This window comes from Lepidochelys kempii, chromosome 16 (assembly GCF_965140285.1).
Source record: "Lepidochelys kempii isolate rLepKem1 chromosome 16, rLepKem1.hap1, whole genome shotgun sequence".
Classification (NCBI taxonomy): domain Eukaryota; kingdom Metazoa; phylum Chordata; order Testudines; family Cheloniidae; genus Lepidochelys; species Lepidochelys kempii.
The window spans coordinates 23,500,086-23,527,912 of record NC_136395.1 but is presented as its reverse complement, the minus strand read 5'-3'; the positions used below and the strand labels follow the sequence as shown (position 1 = coordinate 23,527,912).

The following is a 27,827-nucleotide window of genomic DNA, read 5'->3' as shown; positions in this document are numbered from 1 at the left end:
ATTAACATTGCATTGACTAAATGGTAAAGAACTTTCTATAGCAGAACAATGTATTTTTCACCTATTTTTGCACACTTTAAACTGTTGATGTGTAAATGGTTTATTTGAATGCCAAGTGACTAACAAAGATGTTGACTTTATATACTTTTAAATTAGTATATTAAAACATAAGGGATTTTTGTGAAAATCCTGTAAAGCACAATGACAATGTCATGAAGTTCCACTGGACATCACTGATTGGTTGACCAGGGATTGAAAGATGAATGGATGCAGCAGCTTTGTTTATTTTCACAAACATCTGCCAGTCGTTCCCACTGACACACACACAATAGAAGTTGTTTGTGTTGTTTAAAATTGCAGTTTTAAACAGCCAGTAAAAATACAATTTAGTGCTTAGAGAATTCTGCAAAACCAGCAATATCTGTGTCCAAAGTCCAGAATCATCAGTAAAGTGTTAACCTATGATTCATTTCCTGAAAAGTCCTAATATCGGGCATTTGCAATCATGGGGTAACCAATATAGAAACCTATTTTTCCCTTACGGATGAGACAATTCCTCCAGCTCTGCCTTCCACTCCTGACTCTGTGATAATTTTGTATTATTGTCAGTAAACCATTTCATCTAGGTGTTCCAATGGCACCTAAGCTTCCGTTGTAGAGACACTCAGCCTGTAAGGCTATTCTCAAGTGGCTATTGACACATATTAAATAATACATTACAAAAGGAAAAGCAAGCTTTGGCTGGAGGTCCCTGCTTAAATGCCTTCCTGACCCTGAAATTTAATATCATGGGAACAAGCACTGTAGTTCAAACTCACTCTCTCTCATTGGTGTGGCCTAGAAACATGCCAATGAAGAAAAAGGCTTTTTCAGCCCAGTTTTTCAGACTACTGCCACAGGGCAGAGCGCACCAAAGCTTGTAGACATGAGCAGATATCAAGGAAAGATATATTCTGGCATGCGAAACGTTAAAGTGCCAATTTTATATCATCCTCAATTCCAGTGTGCATACTGCACCCCTCCCTGGAGCTGGTGGGAAGGAATGTTTGCTGGGTTATGCATTCTCTCTACACTTTACCCATCTCTGGGTCCTGGTGGTTAGAGTTGCTTGTACTAGGCAGCACCACTGCTTTCTTTCTCTCCAGCCACACACCTCAGTCGTGGGGTGTAGTCCATGCACTTAAGTGTTTTTAAGCCCTTCCTTCTAAAAATGAAATCTTCCCACCTTTGCAAAGATTGTTGAGGCTTAAAATAGAAAAGAAAGAGGCAGATCAATAGGCTTCATGTAGGAAAACTTTAAAACCTGGACTAGGTTTTGTGTAGTTAGTGCTGCCAATCAAAAAAGCTTTTAATACAGTTTCTTAATTCAATTAAATTGTCATATCAAAATTGGAATGAGACAGACTTGTGTATGGAAATCACACAGCAATGTTTAATATGTTGCAAGCCTTGTGTTTCCCAGACACAGGGAAGAAAGTAAACTTCATCTCCCGGTTGAAGTTCCCTCAGTACAATGTTGTGTGTCTCTGGAGAAAAACAAGCCTACAAATAAACACACGATGTGGCTAATGCTGGGCAATGAAGGGGGTTACACGTTCATTGGAGTATCTAGATATGCGCCCATGGGTACATTCTGGTTGTTTTCAGATTTCAATTGTTCATCCACGCAATGGTGAAGAGAGTTAATTTTCAGAGTTAGAAGGAAAGGTCTGTAGGATCTACAGCAAGTGAAGGAAGCAGCCCTGAACCTTCAGCCATTTGTAGACCTAAACTCAAAAATAACTATTTTTGAAGTTTTGAAATGTTTGGGTGAAAAAGGTTTTTCTTCTTCCCATTTATTTCCCACTGGGACGAGAAGCGTCAAAGTATCATGAGAAATATGTTCTTGCAGGATATCTGAGGGGAAGTAACAGAAGTCTCACAAGCACACCTGTTCTCTTGAGATTTACAAGTCATTTTGCAGACTTAAGAGATTCAGATAGTTTTGATAATCCTCTAAACTGTGAATATGTTAAACCAAGTCTAAATTACAAACTTCTGGAGGGTTCCCAATCTCTATTTTTCACTCAGGTTATAGTGAAACAAAGCCATAATTAGACACAGAAATATCTATTTGTAAAAGTCGTTACAGGTCAACTCTATAGACTCTCGACTCAGTCTGCCTTGCTAGTTGTTCTTAGGCTTGGCAGAATTTGATTTTTTTTTAAAATAATTTTGATGGTAAATATCCATGTTTGTTTTTAAGCATTGTTTAAAGTTTTTACTGATTTAAATGTTCACAGTTGCAGGCAACTAAGGGAGCAGACAATCATTTAACGACAGTAGACATTCAGATTCAAAAAGTTAAATCTTTGCTGCTGTTAAAATACAAGTTATTAATATCCTATCACTATGGATAAAGTAAATCTACTTAAATCAAACTGTAGTAAGTTCTCAAGCAGCACTTTTCTTCTTTTGCCGATCTGTGCATTTCTGTTACCACCGATGGAAATATGGTTTTGTCTGAAATTGATGTTTACTGACATTTACCGATAAAAACTGAATCCTTCCAAGCCTAGGCATATTACCTGTGTATATTCTGCTTATTGTACATGCAAGATGAGCACTCCTTTTCATTTGCCTGGTTCCCTGGGCTGATGAGGTGTGTAAATAGGAAGTGATTCTATAAGTAGAGAGAAGCAATATATAGTTTACGTGGGGACAGTGCAACAAAGTGCACTTCCTGTAGCCATGCATGTTTTTAATGTTAAAATCTAGTTGGAAGTGCCAAACAGCCATCACAAATCAGGCGCTTAGTACTAGGGGTTATTTACTGCTGCATGCAAATTTGTGGGTGTGCGGTCATAAAGTAAGGGATTATTATACTGTACGTTTTCAGAATGATCGATCAATTAATTGCACAGGAATTCACGGCACACGCTGAAAAAAGATGTACTGTATTTGTTTGAGTGATCGCGTCCAAATGAAAGATCACATTTTAAGGGTGCTAAAAGGCAACGTGTTAAGGCTAACCCAGCTGAGTAGCAGAACAGTAAGTTAGGTTGGCAAAAATTATAAATATAATATACTAATGATAATGCTTAACATAAAAAAACCCCAAACCAACACATATAGAATATGCATGATTTATTATAATACCAAAAACCTTAACTGTGTTCTGTGGTACTTTGACAATGCTTCATTTTGTTTAATATATACATGTATTTTAAAAAAGAATGACACTTTTACAAATTAAAATCTTACAAATTTCTATGGTGTAAATTTATGGTAAACATTCTAACGAGATGTAAAAAATATCCCTTGTAGATATTTAGCTACAGCTGATGAAATTCTAAGATCAAATGTTTAATTTTCTGTTTCTTTAGAATTGGTTACAAGACTAATGTAAAAACAAAATATTTTATTTTTGTAATGGTCCTGAAAATGTTATGGCATCAAAGGGAAAATTATGTGTCCACTTATAAACCGCTGTTTTAGAAGGGGATTGTGGGCAAAGTCCACCTTCGTATGTAGTTGTAATGCTCCAAATGCTTTTCAGTTGTTCAGAAAGCAAGAAACAGCAGTATGGTGTATGACATACAGTAAATATAAAACTGACAAACCTACTGACAGCGTCTTGGCCACAAACCAGCGTCTGAGGCATGAAACAGCACGGCTACAGAGAATTGCTTCAGATATTTATTTTCATTTTTGTTCTTATTTGAAAGACATAAAACTAAGTATTCAGGAAAGAAACAATAGCTCATCCAACAGCCAGTAAGTACAGTATTGACCTCTGTTGTTGGCAGCCACGGGCACAAAGTTATATAAAGGCCATCTCTTTAAAAATACTGTACAACAGGGAAAGATGCCTGCATGATTAATGAGGAAGTAACCTACCTATGTTTTAGAAAGCAGTTAATTTTCTTATACATAATTTATACCCTATAATGAAGGCTGTAATATTGTCAGTCTTTCGGAAAATACAAATGTCTTCAGAAGGATAGCTTGTTCATTTGCTTTTCCTCAATAGCTCAGGTCTAAGAAATGTGCCAGGAGTGATCAGGAATAATTGCCTGAGTAGGGCAAGTCTAGTTACTTGATATTTCAGAAAAATTAATGGAAAAGAGTCAGATGGTATAGATGGGAACTCTCAACATTACATGCCATGAAAGCCAGAAGGCAGGCACTGGGGATAGCAGCACTCCTGTGGTAACCACACGTATCTAAAATATTGCCAGACACACTGCAGGATACGAGTTTTGTGCACGTTTGGTTACCCATCAGTTGTCCAAAAGTTACTGAGTGAGAAGGAGAGAGTCTCTGAAGTTGATTGAACTAGCGTGGCTAATCTCTAGCAAATCACCACCACACATACTTTCTGAAGAGTATGTTTGTGCTTAACAAACAAACCAGTGAGTCTGGGGAAAATGCAGAAATAAGCAAAATAAGAGATGGCAATGACATTTACAGATTTACTGCCAACTTAATTCCTTGCATGTTCCATGTCCATTTACTGTTTTATACTGCAAATATGGACTAAATTTGTAGATCAACATTTAAAGGGAAATTTGAATAGCCAAAAATGTGTACAGAACATATGTACTTCCCATTAAAAACCCCTTTTGACTAAGTGTGTAAAATATGTCTGAAAAACCTGTCACATCTTCATTTCCCAGAAGGGAATTCACACTCCTCCAGGTCCCCAAGTGCATGCATTTTTATTAGCAATTACATATTACAATTCCAGGTTTTTCCACATATGGGACCCTCTTTTGTGAAATGTTCTGAAATACACTGTAGACAGCCAACTGGAGATTTTTTTTTGTACAAATATATGTGAAGATGCTTCACACTGGTCTGTAAAAAATAAAGTTACAATGAAACAGCTGCATGCAGCAACAGCATAGACTTTTGTAAATGTTTTTGAAGGGGTTGGAAAGGGGAAGTGAGCTGTAATTTTGAGGTCAATTGGAAATCCCCTTCCAAAATCCCAAAACGCAGATAGGCCACCAAACCCATTTTGCAGCACTCTAAAATTGTGCGATATGTTTTGTGATTTTTTTTAAAAAATTCAGATCTTTTCAAAACTCCCTCCCCTAATTTAATAATGTTTTGTATGAATGTTGTGTTCCAGTCAAATGTCAGCCCAAATCAATCTAATACCAACAATATTAAAATCCTTAAAGTAAAGATACAAAGGGCAATATCTAATCCTTACGTGCAGAAAAAAGATTTTACCCCAGTCATTTGATAAAGAGATGCTTCGTCGCACCATCCATATTAGATGGTCCAACCCAATTTGCCCTATATTTCCCCCCTATATACAGTATGTAAAGTCTTTGTCACCCAAAGAAACCACTCATTGTTCAAAAATCAAGAGAAAAGTCCATCTTCCAGAACATTCAAACATTGTCTATCCACAATGGAAAAGAAGGAAAAAACTAAGTGGAAACGTTTACAATCACAGGCTTCCAAAAATGTTTAAAAATTAAGAAAAACAAACCATGATCTTTAAGCATTACCCTTTCCTTCTTTAAAGCAGGTAAGCTTTGTTAATTCCAAAACATCTATGAACAGGTTGCACCTGGCTGAGGTACATTACTACACTGAGTACATCAAATGTAAGGCCTAAACTTGCATGCCACTAAATGTTTTTCATGGGATGTTTAACACTTCTGATTAGTTCAAGATCAAAAATTATATACACAGGTATCTTGAAACTACATTTCTGAAAGACAGACAACAGACTGAAAACACGGCCAGAGTGATGTACAAGATCACTGTGTAATAGAAAAGCATTACGTGTATCTCTACAGACCAATACAGTAGTGGTATTTTTGAGTCATCTTTGACTGTCCTCATTTACATACACAAACCCATTCATTTTACAAGTTGATTACATTTTAGCTGTGCAAAGCTCTACCAAAGTCAGGTAGTATACTTACATCAGTCGCTATCTGTGGTGACTTCTTTTTTAGGAGGAGGTTCATATTGATGGTTACTCATTAATTGATCTGGGTCATTTTCCTTTTTTTGAGACACTGACCTCCATTCCTCCTCCTCCACACCAAAGGATACTTTTGCTGAAATTTTACAATAGCGGAGATTAGAAAGTACACTTAGTTCATTTGCTTGTTTCCTCGGTGCCTTTGGATTATAAAGGCAACTTAAATATGTGGCTTTATCCATCAGTTGAGGGTTGAATGCCCAAGACCCTCCATTTGCATGTATTTCAGTTTCTTGTCCCAATAAATATGGATTTGGTGTCAGTAGGGTAGTGGGGAATGTTCCCTTGCTCAGATCAGGAGGCTCAATGGTACAGTCTAAATTCTGGCAAAGTTTCCCAAAAGATGAGCCTTCGGTAGGTAGTCTGAAAACAGAACAATATGTTTTCTTGAGTTGTTTTCCTGATGGACTTTCATTCCAGTTTTGCTCTAATTCCTTCTTCCATGGGTTGGAAAGTGCAGAACCTTGTTGCAGAAGAGACCTGTGAGACTGCTCTGGCAGACGAATGGTCTTAGAATGTAGTCCAATCTCCAGGGGCCGTCTGCTTTCTAAATATGAACTGGCAGAGGGGTTGTCTCCTGCTACACAAAGCTTAGCATCTGTGTTGCCAGCCACTAACATGGGGTATTTAGAGTTAGAATATTTCATATCTGGTTCATTCTCTGTTTTTGGATTTACCTGTATATTCTGGAGCTGAAACTTGTCCTTTTTATTACAAGTAAATTGCTGAATTCCTGTATTCCTGGAGGCCTGGCGTGAGTGAGAAAAAGTACCATCATAGCCTGCAACACTGATTTCTTCTGCTTGACTTTCATAAACAGTAAGAGAAGGATTTGTAAAGGATCTGCTCCCTTTTGATACAGCAGGTTGGCAGAGAGACTCAGGGCCAGTTTCCTTTCTGCATTCTGCATTGTCACATTCATTACGATCGGCTGCTATAGAAGCACAGGCATTTCCCAAGCAGCTTCTGCAAGGATGGTTGTCAGTATTATGCCAGGTTTTATTTTCAATCCTCGAATTGTCACGGGGGGCTAACAGCTCCCTAGTATTCTTTTGGCCGTCTGTGTCATTTGAGCTAACAACTTTCACTAACTCATATGAATTGTGCTCAGTACCGTCAGATTGAAATGCCTTTGTTTTCTCCTGGTCTATATCAAACTGAGCTCCCTCATTTTCATTAAGCATGAATTCAGCATCAGTACTTGCATCTCTCAGTCCGCCTACACTTTTCTCTTCGCTTGGAGAAATGTGCATTTTCTGCTCCGAAATAACCTCATCTGAGAAATAACAGTTGGGCTCTCTGTCTGCTACACCTTTACGTTCAACTTTGTGAACGTCCAATAAAGGAACTTTACTAATATTTGGACTGGAAGTTTCAGAGTCAGGCGCCAGGGTGCTTTCATCTGCACTGAGAGGGAGGCAAGTATAGACAGATGCCATAGCGCTGAGTTGTAGAGATTTAACATGGCAGAGTTCTCTGTGTAAAATACTTGGAGATGCAGGAACACAACCTTCTTCACCTCCTGCAAAATGCTCATTGATAGTATTATATGTTTGTGTCAGTGCATCCGAATCAGTTTCTGCATCCAAAGACTTCCAGTCCTGGGCAACATGTTCATTACATGCATTCCCACATCTTCTGGACAGGAGATTATTGGCACCTACAGAGGCATTTCCTAACTGCAGTTGCTCCAAACTATCCACCGTCCTGCTCTGATCTTTTACAATGCATTTTTCAGTGCTCCCTTGAAATTCATTGATGGATTCAACAATTGCCTTACTTAAAGACTGGCATTCAGCACCAGCTTCTTGGTGAGATACATTGGTTTGTTGGCCCAGCTGCAGAGTTATTGTCTGAGGAAGTCCACAAAAAATTTTACTGTCATCTCCAGGCAACTCTGGATGGCAAATTCCATCAGGAGCAAAGGAAGCGTGTGCATCTGGCAAAGTGCTATTGTTTCCCTTTTCCCATTTGTTTGTTAGTGGCTCCTCACTGTTTATATACTGGGCAAGGAAAGTTGTGGTCACTTCTTGTTCTGTAAGATTTAGGTTAAATACAAAACACCACGACACATTATAAATTCTGCTAAAAATTCCTTATCACAGTTTCTACAGGTTGGTAACAAGTGTCTGAATACATGTCCCCAATTCATAGCAACAAACCAGTGATCTGCACACAAATATTCTGGTGGTAGATGGAGTGAGATGCTTCAGAAGGAGATGTAAAACCCTTTCAAGTTGTGTGTTAAAATACTCTTTCTGCCTGAGTCTAGCTGATGATTATTGTAGCTGAAATATAGTGATGATTAGCCCCTGTTGTCTTACAATAGATCACAACTGAAGCTATCCTTACCTGCATACTTCATAGTCGAGTTTCACAAAGTTGTTTGCTGGCCATCATCATTTGGCAGTTATTTCCAAAAATTAATTATATACTGAATAACTGAAAATATATTGCCTTTTATTAAAAACACTTACAGGTGAAATACTTCTAAATTCCCTTCGTGGTGGTGCTTTACATTTTCAAGGTGCTAAAACAAACGTTAACTCATTTGTATAGCTGATGGACAGATCTAAGGAGAACAGAAAGGGGAAACATCTATTGAATGGCATGAAAATTTTTAAAATCTTGTATTTTAAAATTGATTTCTGCTGCTCCTGACATTATACATGGCAAGTGGCATCCAATCACTTGCTGGCCTGCAGCGCACACTGCTGCCAGCGGTGAGCTGGGGCATAATGCTAAGCAGAGAGAGCCTGCATAGTCTCATTGCTGCCCAGGACTTTTATTATGCAATATGCTTCATTTGCCAGCAGCCACAAGCATCAGCACAGGGCATAGACTGTTTCCTAGCATTAGCTCACACAGATCCCCCTTGCCGCAAGAGCAGTCCCACAGACTGATGTTCGTTAGCTGCGGAAGGCAAAACCTCTTCATAAAATTGGGTGTAAATTTAATCCAAATCAGCAGTGCATAGCCTATACGGTACTGCAGCATGGCTACACTTTATGGTAGTGACTAATCTCCAGTCATTTCCAGGGCTGCTTCTTTGGCCTCTGCTTTTCCCTTCTCTGGGAAAGTTTAACTAAAAGGTTAATGGTGAGTCTATCATTACCTTTCAGAAGATCCATGTCAGAGGGGGGAGCCTGCGTGGACAGATCTAATTGCTCTCTTGAAGTCAGAAGTGCAGTCTTCAGCTCTTTTAATACTTTCTGAGCAGTTGGGCAGGGCTGGAATTCATTGCAGCAATTTGTATGGTATTTCCAAAATCTCTCTTTTGTTAATTTATTATTCTTTAAGGAAGATTCTTTGTCAGGTTTCTCACTCCTGGGTATTGTACAGCTGGGCCTCTCTTCTCTCAATCTATCATTATTATAGAAAGACTGGGGATGGATACCTTCTTTTCCAAGAAAGGGGCTAACTAATTTGCCCTGCACTGCAGGCTTAATGCCTTTATTATCTGGGTTGCTGGCACCAGCATATTCTCTAGGGCTGGCTAAATCTGAAAGTGGGTTGGCTCGTGCTTCAGGTTCTGGAGTGAGGTTGACATCCCCTGTGTTCGTAGTCTCTCCCTGATTGTTGCTTTCACTCTGTGCAATGCAACAGTTCTTGAGATAGATGTCTTTCTGCAAATCTGGTTCTTTCATTCCTTGATCTTTGGATCTGTCCTCAGTAGTATCTGTGGACTCACTCTTTATAAAATGTTCTCGACATAAAGTCTCGCAGTCTGTGTCTCTTCTTGAATGCACCGAGTTGGCCTCAAATCCATTCTCAGAATTTCTTCTAGATGCACTATCTCCATGAGCCTCTGTTAAATGACTGGAGATGCTGAAGTGAAAGGGGCTCCAGGATTTACTTCTCTTGTTAGAGGCGGTGTGAATTCGGTCTCTGCCTGTTTGTATATGTGTAGCACTTCCTGCTGGAGAAACTACATTTACCAAAGTCCGGGAACACTGAGAACCAGAAAACCAGGTAATGGGACTCAAAGCCTGCCCTTCCCGCTGGGTTTCAAAATATTTCACCAAGGCTGCAAAACAGAGGGAACAAAGTTGACATACTGCACTTATCTATATTGTAAATACATATTTTAATCATATGCACAAATCTCACTTCTCTCCACTGAGTTGTAACACAGAAATACACAAACACCTCTGCATACTGATGAAAAGGCATTGCTTCACAAGTGTCTGGACTGAGCACATGCACCCCTCCACCCCCCTACTTGAACTGGAAACGGAACCCAGGAACTAAATGCAGAAAGCACATTAGATTTGTTATAGGGATTGAAGTATGTAATTGCCATGCAATATTTTAATAATTTATTTATAAAAGGTCACGTTCTTTTAAATAAGGACATAATTCTAAAAGCGAAAAATTTTCTTCCAGTGATGCCTCACCAGTGGAGCTGAAAGCACTTTACCGTAATACTGTATCGGGAAATATACAAATCCTGGTGGATGAAGATGCTCAGTGAATCAGCATTCCCATTGTACGGTAGCCATCACTGAGAATTCTTGCTGGTTCCGCAGTCGTAGCAGATTTCTTGCAGCAGTCTCCAGTACAATGGGCCACCTCATTCAACAGCAGGCCCCTTGAGACTCTGCAGAGCAATGGGCCTCTGAGCAATGGCTACTATAGCAAAATGCACACGAGAGCTATTGCTGCCTATCCTCTTCCCGTTCCAAAGTGACAAACGCCCAACCTCCCCACCACCATTTCTGAGTAATCATTGGTTTCAGAGTAGCAGCCGTGTTAGTCTGTATCCGCAAAAAGAAAAGGAGGACTTGTGGCTATAGCTCAGGAAAGCTCATGCTCAAATAAAGGTGTTAGTCTCTAAGGTGCCACAAGTACTCCTTTTCTTTCCGAGTAATCATTGTTACTCTTTATTTGAACTTACCAGGTTCCCTATTCTCCATCCACTCCCTCATCGGGCTTGTTTTTTCATGGCTGAACGATGAGCAATGCAAACCATGGTCCCTTTTTGGAGAAGGTTGTTTCTCCACATTAGGAAGTAAGCCCGGTGCACTGACACATCTGGGGATTTCAACTGCTCTCTCCACATTTTTGCTGCCCACTTGCTGGAGTGCTGGGCTTGTGGCTTTGTCTGGACTTTCAGTTAATCTTTCAATTTCCATTCCATCCTTACAGATCGTCATGATCTTTTTACCTGTGGGACTGTGAGCCGGCAGCACGGCCACTCCAGGCATCTTCACTGGGGAACTTGTTTCTGAATGTTCTCTGCTGGATTTGGACGTGTTGTTCAAATGGTCACACAGTGCTTTTTCTGTTGTGTCAGCTTCACTTTCCTTCTGAAAGCCCCTTGTTGTACTTGCTTTTATCACACAGCTATGAGGAAGTGAGGATACTGAAGGGGCATTGGTCACGCTCCTTGGGAACTCTTCCACAGAGTCCTTCTGTAAGATGTGTCCATCCTCTGCCTGATTAGCAACTCTGCTATATTTCCAGTGTTTTGTGACGAAATAGACAATCAGACACATGACGAAACTGAAGAAAAGTCCTCCTGCAGGAGACAGGATGAGAATCAGACCACGTTCATGGCTATATTTTTTAAGTTTATATGTGAACTTGGTGCTTAATCATAATAATAGTATCCACAAGTACCAAGCACGATTCAGGCAGATTTCATGCAAGTTTTTCACCACACAGCTCTGTAAAGCACCTGCTCTGCAGCTCCACCTGATAGTCCATCCACACCCCCTGAACTTTCAGTAAGGATCTGCATCATCCCCTTCCAAGCCATTAGCTCCCCTTCCCCACTGTTCCACAATGCATCCCATTCCTGGCTTGGGGCTCTCCTGCCCAAGGACTGCGAACTGGGTGCTCATGAGAAAGGCCTCACAAAGCAGGCTAAGCAAATACAAATGGAAGATTTTTTTTTAATATTTACACCTTTAAATTAATGTGAAGTATGAACAATGCAAACAAACAGCTTCCAAACTATGTTGCATTGCTAGAGTTTACCTGTGAAGCCATAGAGCGAGTTAAATTTTGAAGTGCTTTCCTGTGGTAGATTTTCTGTGCGAGTTGGAAAAGCACAAACTTCAGGCCCGACATTCAACATATGGCGTCCCCTCAGGCTCGGTGGACTATTGCAAACTAGGCCACTGGGTGTCTGAACTTTCTCCTTCAGTAACTGCATGGAGCTCACCAGATGACAGTTGCAGGTCCAAGGATTTTCATTAAGTGACAAGGAGGTAAGAGAGTCTGGCATGCTGGCCAGTGCAGTCATCTTATTCTTAAACAACCACAGATGCGTCAAGGCCTGCAAAGGCTGGAAAACATCGTTATTAACAAACAGGATTTCATTGCTTGATAAGTCCAGTTTGGTCAATGATGCTAGCCCATAAAAAGTGTCCATGGAAAGATACTGAATGAAATTGGAAGACACAATGAGTTCGTTCAGCTTAGCCAAACTCTCAAAAGTTCTTGGAGGAAGATATGTAATTTTGTTGTCAGAAAGGAGGAGTTTGGTGAGCAGGGTCATCTCCAAGAACCAAGAACTTTTCAGCGTATCCAAGGCATTGTTTGTAAGAATCAACTCCTCGAGGATTCCAAGACCAGAGAAAGCCAAAGGCTCAATCCCACAGCTCAGCAGGCAGTTACTGCTGAGATCCAAACTCCTCAGGCTGCTGATGTCTTTTGCAACAAAGGTCAGGTTTGCAAGTGAAGAGAACAGAAATCCAGTTATGGAGAGCAAATGAAGCCTGGGGAAATTCTGAAAAGACAGTGGTGGTATCTTGCTAAGGTTTCCGTGCCGTAATAGTATTTTCTCTGTGGAGTTTGGCAAACCTGGTAAGACTGAGGTATAAAAAACGTGTTAGGAATTAAACTACAGGAAGACAAGAGGCTGCTCTAATTTAAGTTGGGTACCAGCCCTGGGATGAGACTACATTGGACAAGTACAAAGGACTACAGCTGAGGATCAGACCACAATGACTGAAATTGATCTACTCAAAGACAGACCTTGCTGTGCTGCTCTCCTAAATATCCATCCTTTTGTACTTGGCATATGGCCTACTACTGTATTCATAGGTTCCATCACAACCTGGACTGGATAATGTGTCTTTTATATGGCAATTGCTTTTTCCTTTTTATAGTTTTCAAGTGAATATATTTTTACTTCTAGACCTATTTCTTATAAATATAAAACACCACTGTTCAAAAGCAACATGTAATTTCAGAATTCCACTAACTACTATTCTCGTCTATCAATTGGTAGCAACAGGAACGCAGGAGAGGAATAAAGGCTTACCTTCCTGAAGTGACGAGACATGTTCACATTCTGCTAGCCCCGTGGAGCAGTATTTACAGATTGGAGGACAAGACTGGGCTACTTCCAGGAAAATCAGAAGAAGAAAACTAGCAAGAGCCAAAATACCTATTTACACACACAAAATCCAGTTACAAAACACACACATTCTAGAAAAAGTTCTTTTTGAGGATCTTTTTAAACCTGCAGTATTCTGACTTACTTCCTATAGTTGCTCTATATCTATTGGGATACTATAGATTAATAGGCTATGCGTCAAGAGGAGTATTTGGCATCTTTTCATTTCTCTGTAACAATGTTTTAGTCTCCCTTAATATCAATTACTGCTTACAAAAGTAATTTAATTAAAAAGGGCCCTTGGGTATTGAAAATTTAAAAACAAAGGTTCTTTTTAACATTGCTCTGATATTTGTACAACTTTCTGCAACATTAAGTGCCATACACACTACTGACTGACACATTGTGATAATACGAGTTAGATGGTGATTGTTTCTAGTAAAGTTTCTGCATTCATATTGTAGAATACCATGATATTTATTAATTCAGTAAATATCACCACTCTTCATAGGTAGTTTATTAGCTGATGCGCACACAGAGCAGGGGTTTTCAAATATTTCATAGAGTGCACCATATCTTAAGAGAGCAGTTGCCTTGCCGACCGCTACCCTGCCCCATTTGTAATCCCATTCATCTCATAACATCCCCATGGCAACTATAATAATGGCTTATATGGAAAATCAATATTAAGGAAATATTTCGGGTATTTTTAACTCTCTTGAGGCAATGTAACAGCTAGTAAAACGGAAAAGAGCACTATGTAACTGGCCAATCTCTGTGTGGACCGCTGTTGCCATGTATCATAAATGGGGATTGTATATACTGTAATATGACATCATTTTTCTTGAAAAATTTGTTATTTTCTCATTTGATGTAGAAAACATTCAGATACCATATCACTAAACATGAAAATATTTAGATGATGTATCTTAACATGTTATGTTAACTTATTTCCTGAATTGTTTTCTATATCACCAGCCATTCCCTGTTCCAGCACACATCTTGGGCTATATAAATTCTGCCAATTAATGTTCTTCCCAAAGCATACTGCTGGCATTTTCTCAGCATCTGGGAATATAAACAATTACATTTGTGTTGTATAACCTGACTACATATTGGAATAACTCCAGGCATGGGATTTATTTGCACTGGTTATAAACTCATCTTTTAACTTGTTCAAAAATATTACAAGTAAAAATATGACTATTATTAGCCAAAACAAAAATATGCTAGAGTCAGGTTTAATACTTGCATGTTTTTTTCATACAGCTAGTTAGACGCACACACACACACACACCTTTGAAAATATTTCTAATCTTCAGTGTATTTTTCTGAGGAAGGCTGATTCTGATATTTACTTTACTGTAGTAATTCTGGGTAACTATAAAGGAAGAGGGAAAAGTGTCTTGTGGAAAGTAGATTTCAGTTTCAGGCAGCTGCAAATGTATGTCTTCTGTCATTAAAAAAATTGATTACACTCTCAACCTACCTTTTAAAAAGTTGGGCTGGCAATTAAATGCCAAATTTGAATTGACAGTTACTACAGCTCCACAAATAAAAGGATACATTATGGTTTATGTGCACAATTACCCAGATTACAAGCGTTAGCACAGTAATTGTGTATTGAATTGTATATGGCCTACTTTAAAAAAAAATATACCCCTTCTATGACTAACAGGAATGCCTTTCCTGAATAGGAGAAGAGGTTTTCCTACCTAGAACACTTGGGAAACTCAAGAATGAATTCACTACAACTGCAATATTTCCATAAATATGACATGCAACCTTTTGGATTACTTCTGAGTTCACATTTTACAGTAATAATTCAATATTATTTTTTCCTGATAATTTCAGCTCACGACACACCATTTATGCACAAGAGCATTCCTTTCTCATTTCATATTTTATTACTTTACAGAAATCGCACCTGAATACATTTTGACCACTGCCTGAAAATATTTATGCAATATTTGATTTCTGACAAGTCTAGTTTCCCACTGAATTCCTAGCACAATTTAAATCCAAATATTTGTTGCTAGAATTAATAAAAGTTGGAACTTACAGTTCATCTTCAGAAATGCATTGGACTTTTCTGTTAAAAACTTCAGCTTCCCTTGAGTACAAAAAGCTGTCACTTGTCAGAGTATTTATGCTTCATGAAAACATGGTTCACTAATTGGACCAGTCATCCATGTTAAGATTCATTACAGATTAACAAAACATGAGGCAGGTTCAAACAGGTGATCTCCTGAATTAATAAGACTGTTCCAAAACTAACATTAAAAAGCTTAGTGGTAACATTTTAAAAGAATTAGAAAAAACAATACAAAAAACACAGAGATGACACTCCATACTTCATCCATAACCAACAGCACAGGAAAACCCCTGCCTTGGGAAAGAGATGTTTACAGCTAGAGATTACCCATATTTAATAAATGCTGGTGGAAGTTAATGCTTTTACATTATGAATAAATTGTTTGTACAAGGATGCATTGTACATTTGGGGTCATGTAAGCACCATGCAAATGGTGGTTCCTATGTTTTTTGTATTAAATTCCCATTCTTGGAGATTACAACAAACTGAATTTACATTAATTAAAATGTAAAATATAACAGAAATAATGTTTATTAAATAATGAAAAGAGACTGATAAATTTGAGTGAGTGAATGGTATTTGTGAACCTAACAGCAAAACATATTTACTTTAAATCTACTCTCAGCAAAATCCTTACTCCGCAAAAAAAAAAAAGGGGGGGGCGGGGGCTGTGGAGTGGGGAGAAGGCAGGTGCCAACTGTATAACAAGAAGGAATTACAATATTTCTAAACAAATCCAAACAGGCAGAATAATTTCTTTGTGATTTGCCATCAGCCCTAAATCAGAGCAAATACAAGCATAAAAATGGAGCAGGTGTCTTGTTGGATGTAATTGCAAACAAACTAACAACTAGCAGTTCTCACTTACATGAAAATCCATGAGAGACTGCAGAACAAGATCTAATGTTACAGAAGATCGGCCATATATAATGGCTCACTGTAGACAAACATTTCTAGTTACATGGTTTATTAGTCATATTATAAATTATTAATTGAAAATACAGTGTGTAAAACCTAGCAAAGCCTACCAAAAAGGCTGTGTGGTGCATATAAAATACCACTGTAGCTCATGAGATATCTTTGCATTATTAGTAGTAAGGATTTTTTTTATTTTATATATATATATATGTAAAGAGAGAGAGCGAGAGAGAGAACACGCAATTAGCAATCCATTTAAGGGGATATAACCTATTAGCATGACATGATACATGTTATTTCATTTTTTGTGCAAGTAAACTGAAAATTTTACATTAATTTTTAGTGCCCATGAATATGCCAGATTGACAATCCTGGCTACTAATGGTCTCTGCCAATGAGTAGAGCTAGTCAATAACCAGAGCAGAAAGGCTCCATACGCCATGAACTATCGGTTTCTAGGCAGCTGGAAAATTCTAGGGCTAATTTATAAATTTGCCTACTTAGTGCAATGCTTGAATCAAAACCGTAACAATATGGGTTATTTCAGGGAGGGGAGTAATGGGATTTGGAGTTTTCTACATCCCTGGTGCAAAACCAGCCTAGAGATAAAAATTTCAAAAGTGCTAAGTGACTTAGGTACCTAAGTCATATCTATTTCAGTACGTAAATCTCTTGGACATTTCTGGAAAATTTACCTTAGATGATTAATGATCAAAACTCATTACTTATCTGAAAGCGGTTTGATTGCCTAGGATGAAATGAGTTTGGTGGGTCTCAGTCAAGCTCCTTGTAAATAAATGATCACATCACAAAAACCTTGATGACATGTGTCACCCTTTTTTGGCACCACTAATTGACTGGGCCATGGAGAAAAGTCCCCTCTCATCCTTAGAGGTGCTTTTCCAAAACATGGATAAGGCATTCTGGAAGGGCAGTATGGAGCAGTCTGCATTGCTCCTGAAGTATGTATAATAGAGGATTTCAGCTTCCAGTACTGTCAAGTCTGGCATGTTTCACCACGACTGAAATGTTATACAACAATTTTGGTTAAACAGGCAGCCCATAGCACATGGAACATTTTTTGATGGAGTGCAATGAGTTTACGTTGATTTCATTGGGGAGTGGCTAGCAATTTGCACTTGATGGGTCTGTTTCCACCTCTGCCTGGTCCACCTCCCACGATTTTCCACGACTTCATGCAAAAGATCAATGAAGGTGTATTCATTATTTTTGAGTAATGTATTATCACATGGGGAGGAGGTGTGACCAGATTTGTCTGAGGATGCTGGTGAGTCAAGATTGTCATTGCAGAATCCAGCCTGCGAAGGTACATCTTTGTTATTCTTGGTTTTTTTTACAGTCTCAGAGCCTCTGAATCCTCTTCCAGGCACTGAGATGCATGCATTTTCCATTGTGGTTATTTGCTTGGCTCCTTTCTTAAGTGGAGATACTAATTTGTTTTCTGGTTTTGCTTCTCTCTTTAACTCAGGTTTACCACTGCTGTAATCATGAATTGCCTTTTGTTCCTTTACAGTATGTAGATGGAGATTATACTGATTTTGTTCATCTTTGAATTCTGTTTTCCTGACTGCTGCTGGGACACCAGGATCACTAGTGGGCATACAGAAATGTGCCTTGAAAAAATCCTCATAATTTAAAGTGTTTTGACTTTCGTACCTTTTGCATTTTTCATACGGCCAAGTAAGAACTCTTCTCAAAGAACACAGCCTCATATTTACATTTCTACTCACAGCACCTTTTTGTTCAGTGCCAGGTACACTGGGTGACTCTTCAGTTGTACTAGCAACACTTAAATACAACAGAGGTTCAGCGTTCTCTGTATTACCACTTCCTTTAATTTCATCATTCCAACACACTTCTGAAATTCCATGGTCCTGCAATGACTGCTTTAACAGTTCCGAACGATCCTTTTGGGGGGTTTCTATGCTTAGTTCAGTTGGTGAAGTGTTTGCATTGTGACTACACATAGCCTTCTTATTGCAATCTTGCAAGCTATTAAAATACCACAGTTCCATAACATTGTTGCAGTCTTCATTTTTCATGTAGGCTTGTTCATTTATTACTGTATAAGAGGTTTTGGGTTCCTCCTGGTTCTCATCAGTTGGTCTATGGTGTTGAGAACTACTGTGTTGAAACTCAGTTCTCAACATAATTGGTGAGGCAGATTTTGCACGAGTTTTCTGCATTCTATTTTGTTGGGTTTTGTCAATTTTCACAGTTGTCTGTACATTTTCATCTGACAGTCCTCTGCTCCTCAGTCTCTCTGTCATCCTGTTAAGGTGGCCTGTTAGTGTTTCATGGCTATTTTCAACAGTAGCTTCTTTATCTGGCTGCACTTGCTTTTTATCTTGTTTCACCTTCCAGAGCAGGAGAAGCAGCAAAAGAAATGAAAAAAACACTGCAAAAATAGTTCAAACAAATAATCTTACAATTCATCAAAACGGATAGGCAGTTACAATTTTCAAAAAAAATCAAATAAAAATTAGTGGAGAATTTGTGGAAAGGACAAAAAATTCCTAAAGATAGAGCTGAATTGTATAATCAATTCATTCCAGATTGAGAAAGGATGGTATTGATGTTGTTTATAAATGCACACACTGATTTAGTGGCAAAACTGAAAAAAAACTTACTGAGAATGTTTTTGTGTTTTATTGTACATCCATTTGTGTTAATACAAATGGAACTGTTTCTCCAAAGCTAATAATCTAAAGCAGGGGTTCTCAAACTGGGGGTCAGGACCCCTCAGGGGGTCGTGAGTTTATTACATGGGGGGATCGCAAGCGGTCAGCCTCTACCCTAAAGCCCACTTTTCATCCAGCATTTATAATGGTGTTAAATAGATTAAAACTTTTTTTTAATTTATAAGGGGGGGGAGGTCACACTCAGAGGCTTGCTGTTTGAAAGGGGTCACCAGTACAAAAGTTTGAGAACCACTGATCTAAAGCAAAGAAAATGTATTTCTTTTGTAAGTTTCCCCGACCAAAATTCATATTTTTTAAAGTTTATTTTAAACATAAAATTCTGCTTTTATGCACATCCTCTATTGAACCAATCTTCCACGTGGTTTATTTGCATGTTCTTTTTAACTTACACAATATATTAAATATTAAGTTGCACCTGCAGCAGGTTTCATATTTTAAAAACTTCCCCCAGCCTCTTTTTATCTGGAATAATAAATATGCTTTATTCATGATCTCTTTGGGTAATATGGCAAATGGCTTATTATTACCCAAACTATCTGTTTCTGGAATAATACAATTCTTACTTGATGAGTACCCTTATACTACATAATTAAGTATACTAATAATGTATACATTACAGCATTAAATACTGAAATACATTCAAAATACATTTGAAAGGAATTATTTTTTCTGAAGAGACAAGGAAATTAAAAAAAAAGACCGTCATTATTTCTGCAATGGAATTGTGACTGTTTTCAGGGTTTGTCTTGCATATTAACATGCCATTGAACAAGGCAACCTCTTTCTTGAAAAGAGGTGCACATTTTGTGGGCGTAACCCCTTGCTGTAATGGGGGGGGGGGTGAAGAGACAGGATGGGAAGCGCTTTCAAGAGCCTGTATTTGAAATTCATTTCACAGTATGAAATAAGATGCTGAAAATTGCACCGTAACACACCTAAACATAGAAGCATCACTGGCAATCCAACTTTATAGAAGTCATTCTCAAGTGATGGTGATATGAGACTCGGTGGGCAGTTAAAGTCAGAGATGTTCCAAACTGGAATTCCCTTCAGGGCTTGTGGGCTCTGACACACCACAGATGAAGCATCTTCCAACACAGAAGCATTCATCAGCTCTGTAAAAACAAATGTGCATGACTAACCTGTGACTACTTAAGATCCTGGGCTCTCACCATTGCTTGCTGAAGTACCCACAGAGCTGCAGGGGCTTAGCACCTTTGAAAACCAGGCCACTTATTTAAGTGACTAAATATGATTCAGGTACCTAACTTAATGCACTCAAGTTTTAACATTTTGGCCTCTGATTCTGATCTCAAGTGTATCATAAGGAAATAATCCTTCACTGACAGAAGGGGGATGGTCTACATCACCTAGTAAGTCTTTCCCATCTCGAATTTTGATGATACAATGCATTGTTTCTATTGTTATCCACTACACTATTTTCACCTGCATTAGACATAATTCAGCTGAACTATTAGAACACCGGAGTGTTTGCTGATTAAGTCCATCCAAACATTTAAGAATTTTGTTTCTCTAAGCTGTTGGCCAAGAACCACCAGTAATCAGAAGGTATGGAATAGTGTATGAAATAACTGAAAGAAGGTAATATTTAAACTGTGTACCATATTTCTGCAATTGATTCAACTTTCATTGAAAACACCATCTTTTGTTCCAAACACTGACCCAATATTATACTACCAGAGTTTCTCACAATCCCCCTTTTACATACTTCTGACACTATGAAACAAATTACCATCACTATGCAATTCAGATCTCTCTCTCAGGTTTGTTATGTTTTCATGGTATGATCTTGGAACATGGGTAGCCCCAACTTTGATACTTAGTACTATAAATAATAATACAGTAAGGAAATAATTTATGGTAAGGATACTTTAAGGTGTATCAAATTATTATATATACAGTGAAATCCTGAACACCCAAATCTCTACTAGCCAGACCTTACATTCTAAAGTACTTCTAACAAGTTTCACACTTCAGTTAGCTATCTGGCTACAGACTCCCAGTTATCTGAATGTATTTGGAGTTGCCCAAGTGTTCTGGGTGATTGAAATAACGCTTTATATTACCTTGCAAAAAAAATCCAAAATCTTGAAGTTCACAGGAACAGTTCCATGGATTGTCCCCCAGTTTCATTACTGGAGACATCAGCCCACTGAACAAATTTCTTGTTAAGGTAGATAAATTATTACCAGACAGATCAATAAAAGTTAGCTTAGACAGATTCTTCAAACTTCCACCCACAATCATATGAATTCTGTTGTTAGCTAAATTAAGGGTTGTCAGGTTAGAGAAACTAGACAACATATGGGGGCCTATTTCCTGAATGATGTTCTGAGACACTGTAAGGTTTTCTAAGTGTCCTGGTTTGGAAAGCCAAGAACCCATAACTGTAGTCAGATTATTTTTATATAAACTGAGTTTGGTGAGACTATGGAAAGCGTAAAAGGCTCTAGGTTCAATTCTTGTGATGCCGCTGTTTGCTAGAGCTAGACTGGTGACAGATTTCAAGTTTGGGCTGTTGAAGACACTTGAGTTGATAACCCCAATCTTCGTTACAACAAATAAAACAGACGTCAGGCCTTCTGGAAAATCTAGAGAATAAAGCAGAAAAATGTGCTTGAATACCTAAGGAAAATACCAGTTCATATTCCAAGATTTTCCCCCTCTCCAAGATTTGAAATGAGGATGAGTGATGGAACCCTAATTTGATCTCAACGTGTGATCCTAAAAGCAGTACATATTTGAACATTTTAAATCCTTTTGATAAGAATAAAATGAGATTTATTTTAGGACTATCTATAAATAAAGGGAAGGCTTCCACAGGACAAAAACTTCAGGAGTTGGAAAACGAAGGCTACATGTTGCTCTTACTCAACAATTATAGTAAAATATCAGTGACATCCATGTGATAAATTGCAAAGCCATGTAATGAACTATATTTATCTTTCTCTGACCAACTCATCTGCCCTCTTGGCATTGATATATCCAATGGAAACTTATTCTAACGTTCCAAACCTCTTAGCAGCTTCAGTCACTTTTTCATTTCCACTCCCATTAGCTAAACAAACAAAATTACACTGGTTTGAGATTTAGGACTGGCAATGTTCAGTTCTGAACCAACAACCAGTTTAAAGTCTGATATTACAAGATTGCAGAGAGTTGACAGAAGTTTAGACTGCTGGAAAGAGGAGTTTCCCAGCTTTTTCTAACAGGACACAATACTTGCTACTAATCCTGAACCCTAAGATTAGTCTCTAAAAGTCAGGTCATTTTTATGTACAGAAAAATCATTCTGGATTATTTTTATTATTGTTTTAAATTTTTTATTTAATTTTTCTCTGAGTATTCTGCAGTTAGATGCTTAGTAACTAAGGCAACTGGCTTTACAAGGTAGAGAGGTAGAAGAGATAGTGACAATGAAATACATGGAAAGATTCCAATTCACCTCAGTGGTCTTTGTATCGGGTCCTAAAATGTTTGTAAAATATTTTCCATAAAGTGTGGCATATAGATAGCACAACAGTATGTATAGTACAAAGTTTGTCGGCACTAATGTCAAATGACCTGTGCTATGTATACATAGTTCTCCCACACAAAAAATGAAGTTATATGCTTACATAGTGTGCTAACTTTTAACCACTGATTTGTTAACCGTGCACAAGTCATCTTTCCTCAAGTAGCAGTAACAAGTTCTAAAGCAAATTAAATAGAACATAGGGCGAATAAATGGGTTTCTTTTGAAAGATTTTAAAGATATAGTGGTATGAATTAATTCAGAAGTAAAATAACTTAAATATAGGCAAAAGGTGCAATACAGATTATTAACTTTAAAAAAATACTATTATTCACTTTTGCCCCCCAATTAAGTTTCTCGAACAAAAAATTCCATCCAGAACTATGCGCAATCATTCTGTGACCAGACATTTATTAGGACTAAGGAGCATATCCCACCTCATCACTATTAAACTAATCAAATAAGCTCAAGCTGATAAATAACATATCAACTTTTGAGTCCAGAACATAAATTAGAAGTGAAACGCCTTCCTATCCAAGAAATTTTAAGCAGTAAAGCACAAATATAATTTTTGGAGTGACTTTCACCTTCTCAGTAATCAAGATACAAACCTCTAACATACCGTTTGGAATGGAAGAGCAGAAATACTCCTTTTCTAGCACACACTGGAATCTTGAAGTCTTCATTAGTCCCCAAATCAAAATAAGCTCAAAAATCACTGCAAAGACACGTATGCTTAAACAAAATCATGAAGGAAATTTTTCAATTTTTTTTTAAATTAAGACACACTTATATAACTGATTACCTACCTACATAATCCCCCAGGAAACTCAAGATGATACTTTTGCTTTGTTTTAAAGTTTTTGCAGACTTAATGGATTAAGAAATTCAGCAGAAGCTAGTTCAAAATTCTTTAAAATACTTTGACCATAAAAAAAAGGATGAAGACTTAAAATATCCTTGCTTATATTTAAGGCAAACTCCAAATTCTCCACTTGCAGAACCAAAAGTTTGGCTTCATAGAATAATACCAAGAAAGCTTTACACTATTGAGTTCACAAGGCACTTCTTGCTGAGTTTGATTCACAGCCAGCTATTTCAACATTTTACCAGTAAGTATATCTAGTATGAAAGTCCTTTATTTGAATGCTGCTTTAAGTTTATAGAGCAAAATGTTAAATGTAGGATGAGGAATTTACTTACATTTCATGATGTACAAATTCTTCCTTTAATTTAGAAAAGGTCTGGTCAACTTTTGCCTGTTGGAACGCTAGTAACTTTTGCCTGAAAGCTTGCATGTGATAAAAGAGCTTAAGAATGCATGTGGCATTTTTCTGTCAAAAGACAAGCCAAGACCTGTTAGATTATCTTTGTTTCTTACTTTCCCTCCGATACCACAGTGGTGGGCTAAAAGTGCAGTCATATGGATGACCAGTAGTGTGTATCTGCATGGTATCTCCATGGTTCTGTCACACTGGCAATAATATTTAACCATTTCATGGTATAATATAGTAACCATGTCTATTCTTCTAATCCACTGAAGTTTTAAACAGATCATTAGAGAAGTGCAGTATGTAAAGAACCTATTTGGCATCAGTTGGTTTGTTAACCATTATTCATTTTTAAGAAAAATTCTTTGTATAGTTAACCAAAATTCACTGTAGCTTGTAAACACAAGCAAACTTTCCAAGGTAGATTTGCACCAAAAGCATAACATAACGAAGATCTTAACTCCTTTTGGGATTAACATAGAAGAGATGTAATTTTTATACCCTACAGCAGTACTCAACTACACAAATTAATTAAGTCACTTCAAACAATTCTCATGAAAAGTGCATAAAAACGAACACTCATCAGAAGCAGAAAAAGCAACTTTAAATGAAAGTCTTTCAGGCTTTCTCTATATTATAAAGAAGCAAAAATGGCACAAGTCAATCTTTTAAAAATCCTTTGCAGGTCACCTTCATGTTAGTTTTACGCATCTGATGACAAGGTCTTGATGTTAATAGACAAAATATTTCAGCTTTTTTTTTTTTTTTTTTTTAAACGTGTCCCCCTCCTTTTAAGTCTTGTATTTTACCTATTGCCTTCTTAACCATACAATGCCAAAATTAGCTGTGGATGCAGTACCTTCACACAGCAATTTCTCCTTCTCATCTTCAACCATACTATAAACATATTTATGTTTCACAAGACTGCTTAAGTATGCATTAAAAATTAAGTTATCTTAAAGTGTTGAAGGCTGTTGAACTGGATGGTTGGCTGGCAGTTCAGCATTCAGCCATGGGGTTATGGTATTGGAAGAATCAGATACGACACTGAGATGCAGAGACGTGTGCTTGGTCCTATGGCAAGGAAGTACCATGGATGCTATATTCTCAGGATAGTAGTTAGGGTTGAAGGGAAGTGCAGTTTTTTTGTATTACATATCTTTTGGGTACTGGCTATAGATCATTATAGTTTCAAAATGGCTACTTAGAGGGAGAGGGAAAGCTGGGATTATGAAGATGAAAACCACTGCAAATGGGAATGAATGGATAATTTAAATCCCAGGAAGTTATTCAGAGCATTCTTGGATTACTGTATTTCCAGAATCATTGTCCCTGGAAGGCAAGAGCTCCCAAAGATCTGAGGAACAGACACTCTGGGTTACACGATGTCAAGATTAAAAAAAAAAAATTATTCTGAACTTCCAGTTTGTACACTTCATCATTCTGCTGTCTAGTGTGTAATTAGACTATATTGTATGTTAAATTTCTCAAAATTATACACCAATATTTTCATTGCTGCAGTTATTCAGCAGTAAACTCTTATTGTACTGGAAATGCATTATGGAAATGGGATAACCATAAGACATCAACAAATGTGACAGTATATGCAAATACATAATGCACCAATGTTAAAGTTTGAAAAAAATCAAGGCATGAAAAAATTACCACTGTAAAGATGTACATTCCTATTGTTTACAGAACTGCAAGACTAAATATATATTTTCAAAGAATTATAGTAACCTGTACTGCATTATATTAACCAAAAATACAAGTGGGCTGTAGTTTTAACTCATTTTATAGTACCTACTCTCTTCTTCACCCAACCCAGGCCCAATACAAATTGACAAGTATGGATATTAAACTGAAAGTCGGAGATCCCATTAGAAGCTATTTAAAATTATTTTAGGGCCAAGATTGAAGCTTAAATCTTTTCCAAATAGGTGACCACTTTTGTCATGTGAGCAATGCAGTTGTGTTTTATCAGTGTATAGTGCATATTTTAGTGAGTCTCATTTGACTTATTCTAAGGGTCCATACTTTTATCCGCACATTTTAACAAAACTAGTAAGATGTAAATATAGGTCTGGGAGGAACCTTCAGGACATTCGGCATCTCTATGATGCAGCCAAAGGGCGAGGGGTCTAGAGTCTAGACCATTGCACCTCCAGTCTTTTCTGACAATGCAAAATGTGAGAAAGTAGGAACCTAAACGTAGAAGACACTTACAAAACAGGCATTGAACATTGTTCTATTTTAGGTGTTAGCTTCTTTTAAAATTTGGTGACAGCTATTGTATGCTTTACCACTCCTTGGAAGGAAAGTACCGAAACTGAAAACACCATAACTAAGTCTACGGCTCTGAAGTTACTCCCACTGATGTCAGTGGCATACTCCTATGGACAAACAGGCACAAACTCTTAATGGAAGCATGGTCGGAACCTCTAAAAGGATGCCTAAGGCTTTTCCTCCTTAGCAAGGGCGAATTCTACTTATAGTTACATTGGTAAGAGTGGCTTTATTGGCTTTAGTTGGCCTTACTGTAACAGAGCAGAATATGGCCCCAAAGTACAGAAGAGCTGATCACTGGACAGAACAGCTGAGTTGTAGGACTTACACAGATACACACTATTAGGCCAAATCTTGCCACTGAAGTCAATGGCAAAACTTCAAATGTAACAGAATTTTAACCTGGTGTCCAAGCCAGTTGATGATTCAGTGGGTAGGTGTGTAAATGGAAGACTTTAGTACAATTTTGAAAAAGCTGCTCAGGAGGAATGACCCTCCTGATATACAAAAAGTGGGGCTTTAAAAACTTAATTTTTCCATGACTCTATTAGATAAAATGAAAGTCAAGTGTATGTTCCCAGACAAAAGACTATGTTGAAAATAGAGTTAAGTTTAAGAATAAATGTAAGTAATTTATGGTGTCACATACTTTCTAAGGATATTGTAATTAACGCAAAATGTTAGAAACTCAGGAAATTCAGCCTTAAAGGTTAAACTTAAGAAATTCAAACATGCTAAAAAGTACAGAAATGCAGCCAGAGCATCCAAGCAACCTTAACTGTACCCTCTGTGGTACCATGCAATAGCCACATGATTAAGGGGTTTTTGTGAAAGGGGGGGTGTTTTGATTTTTAAGAGTTTATGGTCCCAGATTAAAGAAAAAAAGTTTCACATAAAGAAATGTATTCCCCCCCCCCCCCACAAACATGGCATTCACATTCCCTTGTACATTCCTCACTAGGCTTTCCTTACTTTCTGCACCCTTGCATACATGCCCCTCAAATTCTACCTCCTATCTGCACCCCTTACATTCCCTGTATGCACCAACCCAAACTAGTTTCTCCTTCCTTCCTGCTCTCTCTATATTGAGTGGATCTGATGCAATAGGTAAGCTTTTGAAAATATTTAGGATTAATGACAATTTGATTTTTTCATAACTGAAAGTTTGAGAGGCTGACAACATTTTCTGAGAGGTTCATCAAGAACAGCTCTCTTTCAAAATGGCCACCTTTTCCTGTTGTTCTGAATAGTATTGAGGTTACATGCTCCTTTTAGTTAAAAACAAAACAACAAAAACCACTTTGCCAAAATGGCCACTACCAGTGCCTTCCATTATTCCCAATCGAAAGTGAAACCAAACCGCCCTCAGGAAAAATGGTGGCTATGTATGTTGGAGGCAGACTGGAAGACATGGAGAATGAGGTGAATGAAAGCAGTGGTCATCTTTACTATTGGCAGTGAAGTCTCAGTCTCACCGAGAACAATAGGAGATGACAGCCATTCTGAAGGAGGGAAGCTCTTCATGGAATTCTCTGAAGATTATTTTTCCATCTCTGCTGAAGAAGAAACTTTGAGGTATGAAGAAGAATGGGAAAAATGGTCATTAATCCTAAAAAGAATTTCTTCAATGAACAGGAGTTTGCATTATTCTGTTACAATAAT

The 27,827-nt window shown here is 37.8% G+C and overlaps 2 protein-coding genes across 5 annotated transcripts; both read right to left on the bottom strand.

The window, feature by feature from the left end:
• Positions 1-138: 138 nt before the first annotated feature.
• LOC140899414 (uncharacterized) lies at positions 139-15,444 on the bottom strand. 4 transcript variants are annotated; one of them, XM_073314921.2, is made up of 6 exons: positions 15,400-15,444; positions 13,263-13,388; positions 11,972-12,808; positions 10,887-11,510; positions 9,105-10,016; positions 139-8,024 (listed from the first exon to the last, which is right to left on the bottom strand). In XM_073314921.2, the coding sequence occupies exons 1-6, from the start codon at positions 15,404-15,406 to the stop codon at positions 5,929-5,931; spliced, it is 4,602 nt and encodes a 1,533-aa protein (XP_073171022.2). In that variant the 5' UTR covers positions 15,407-15,444; the 3' UTR covers positions 139-5,928. The 4 variants fall into 4 exon arrangements, with proteins under 4 accessions (XP_073171022.2, XP_073171020.2, XP_078705264.1 ...); XM_073314919.2 differs by lacking the exon at positions 15,400-15,444 and adding an exon at positions 14,635-14,813; XM_078849138.1 differs by lacking the exon at positions 15,400-15,444 and adding an exon at positions 14,635-14,813 and having other exon boundaries at positions 11,157-11,510.
• A 2,006-nt stretch (positions 15,445-17,450) lies between these two features.
• Positions 17,451-27,065, bottom strand: LOC144929513 (uncharacterized). Its single transcript, XM_078849140.1, has 5 exons — positions 23,812-27,065; positions 23,231-23,326; positions 21,161-21,685; positions 20,009-20,188; positions 17,451-18,769 (listed from the first exon to the last, which is right to left on the bottom strand). The coding sequence occupies exons 1-5, from the start codon at positions 23,816-23,818 to the stop codon at positions 17,451-17,453; spliced, it is 2,127 nt and encodes a 708-aa protein (XP_078705266.1). The 5' UTR covers positions 23,819-27,065.
• Positions 27,066-27,827: the final 762 nt, after the last annotated feature.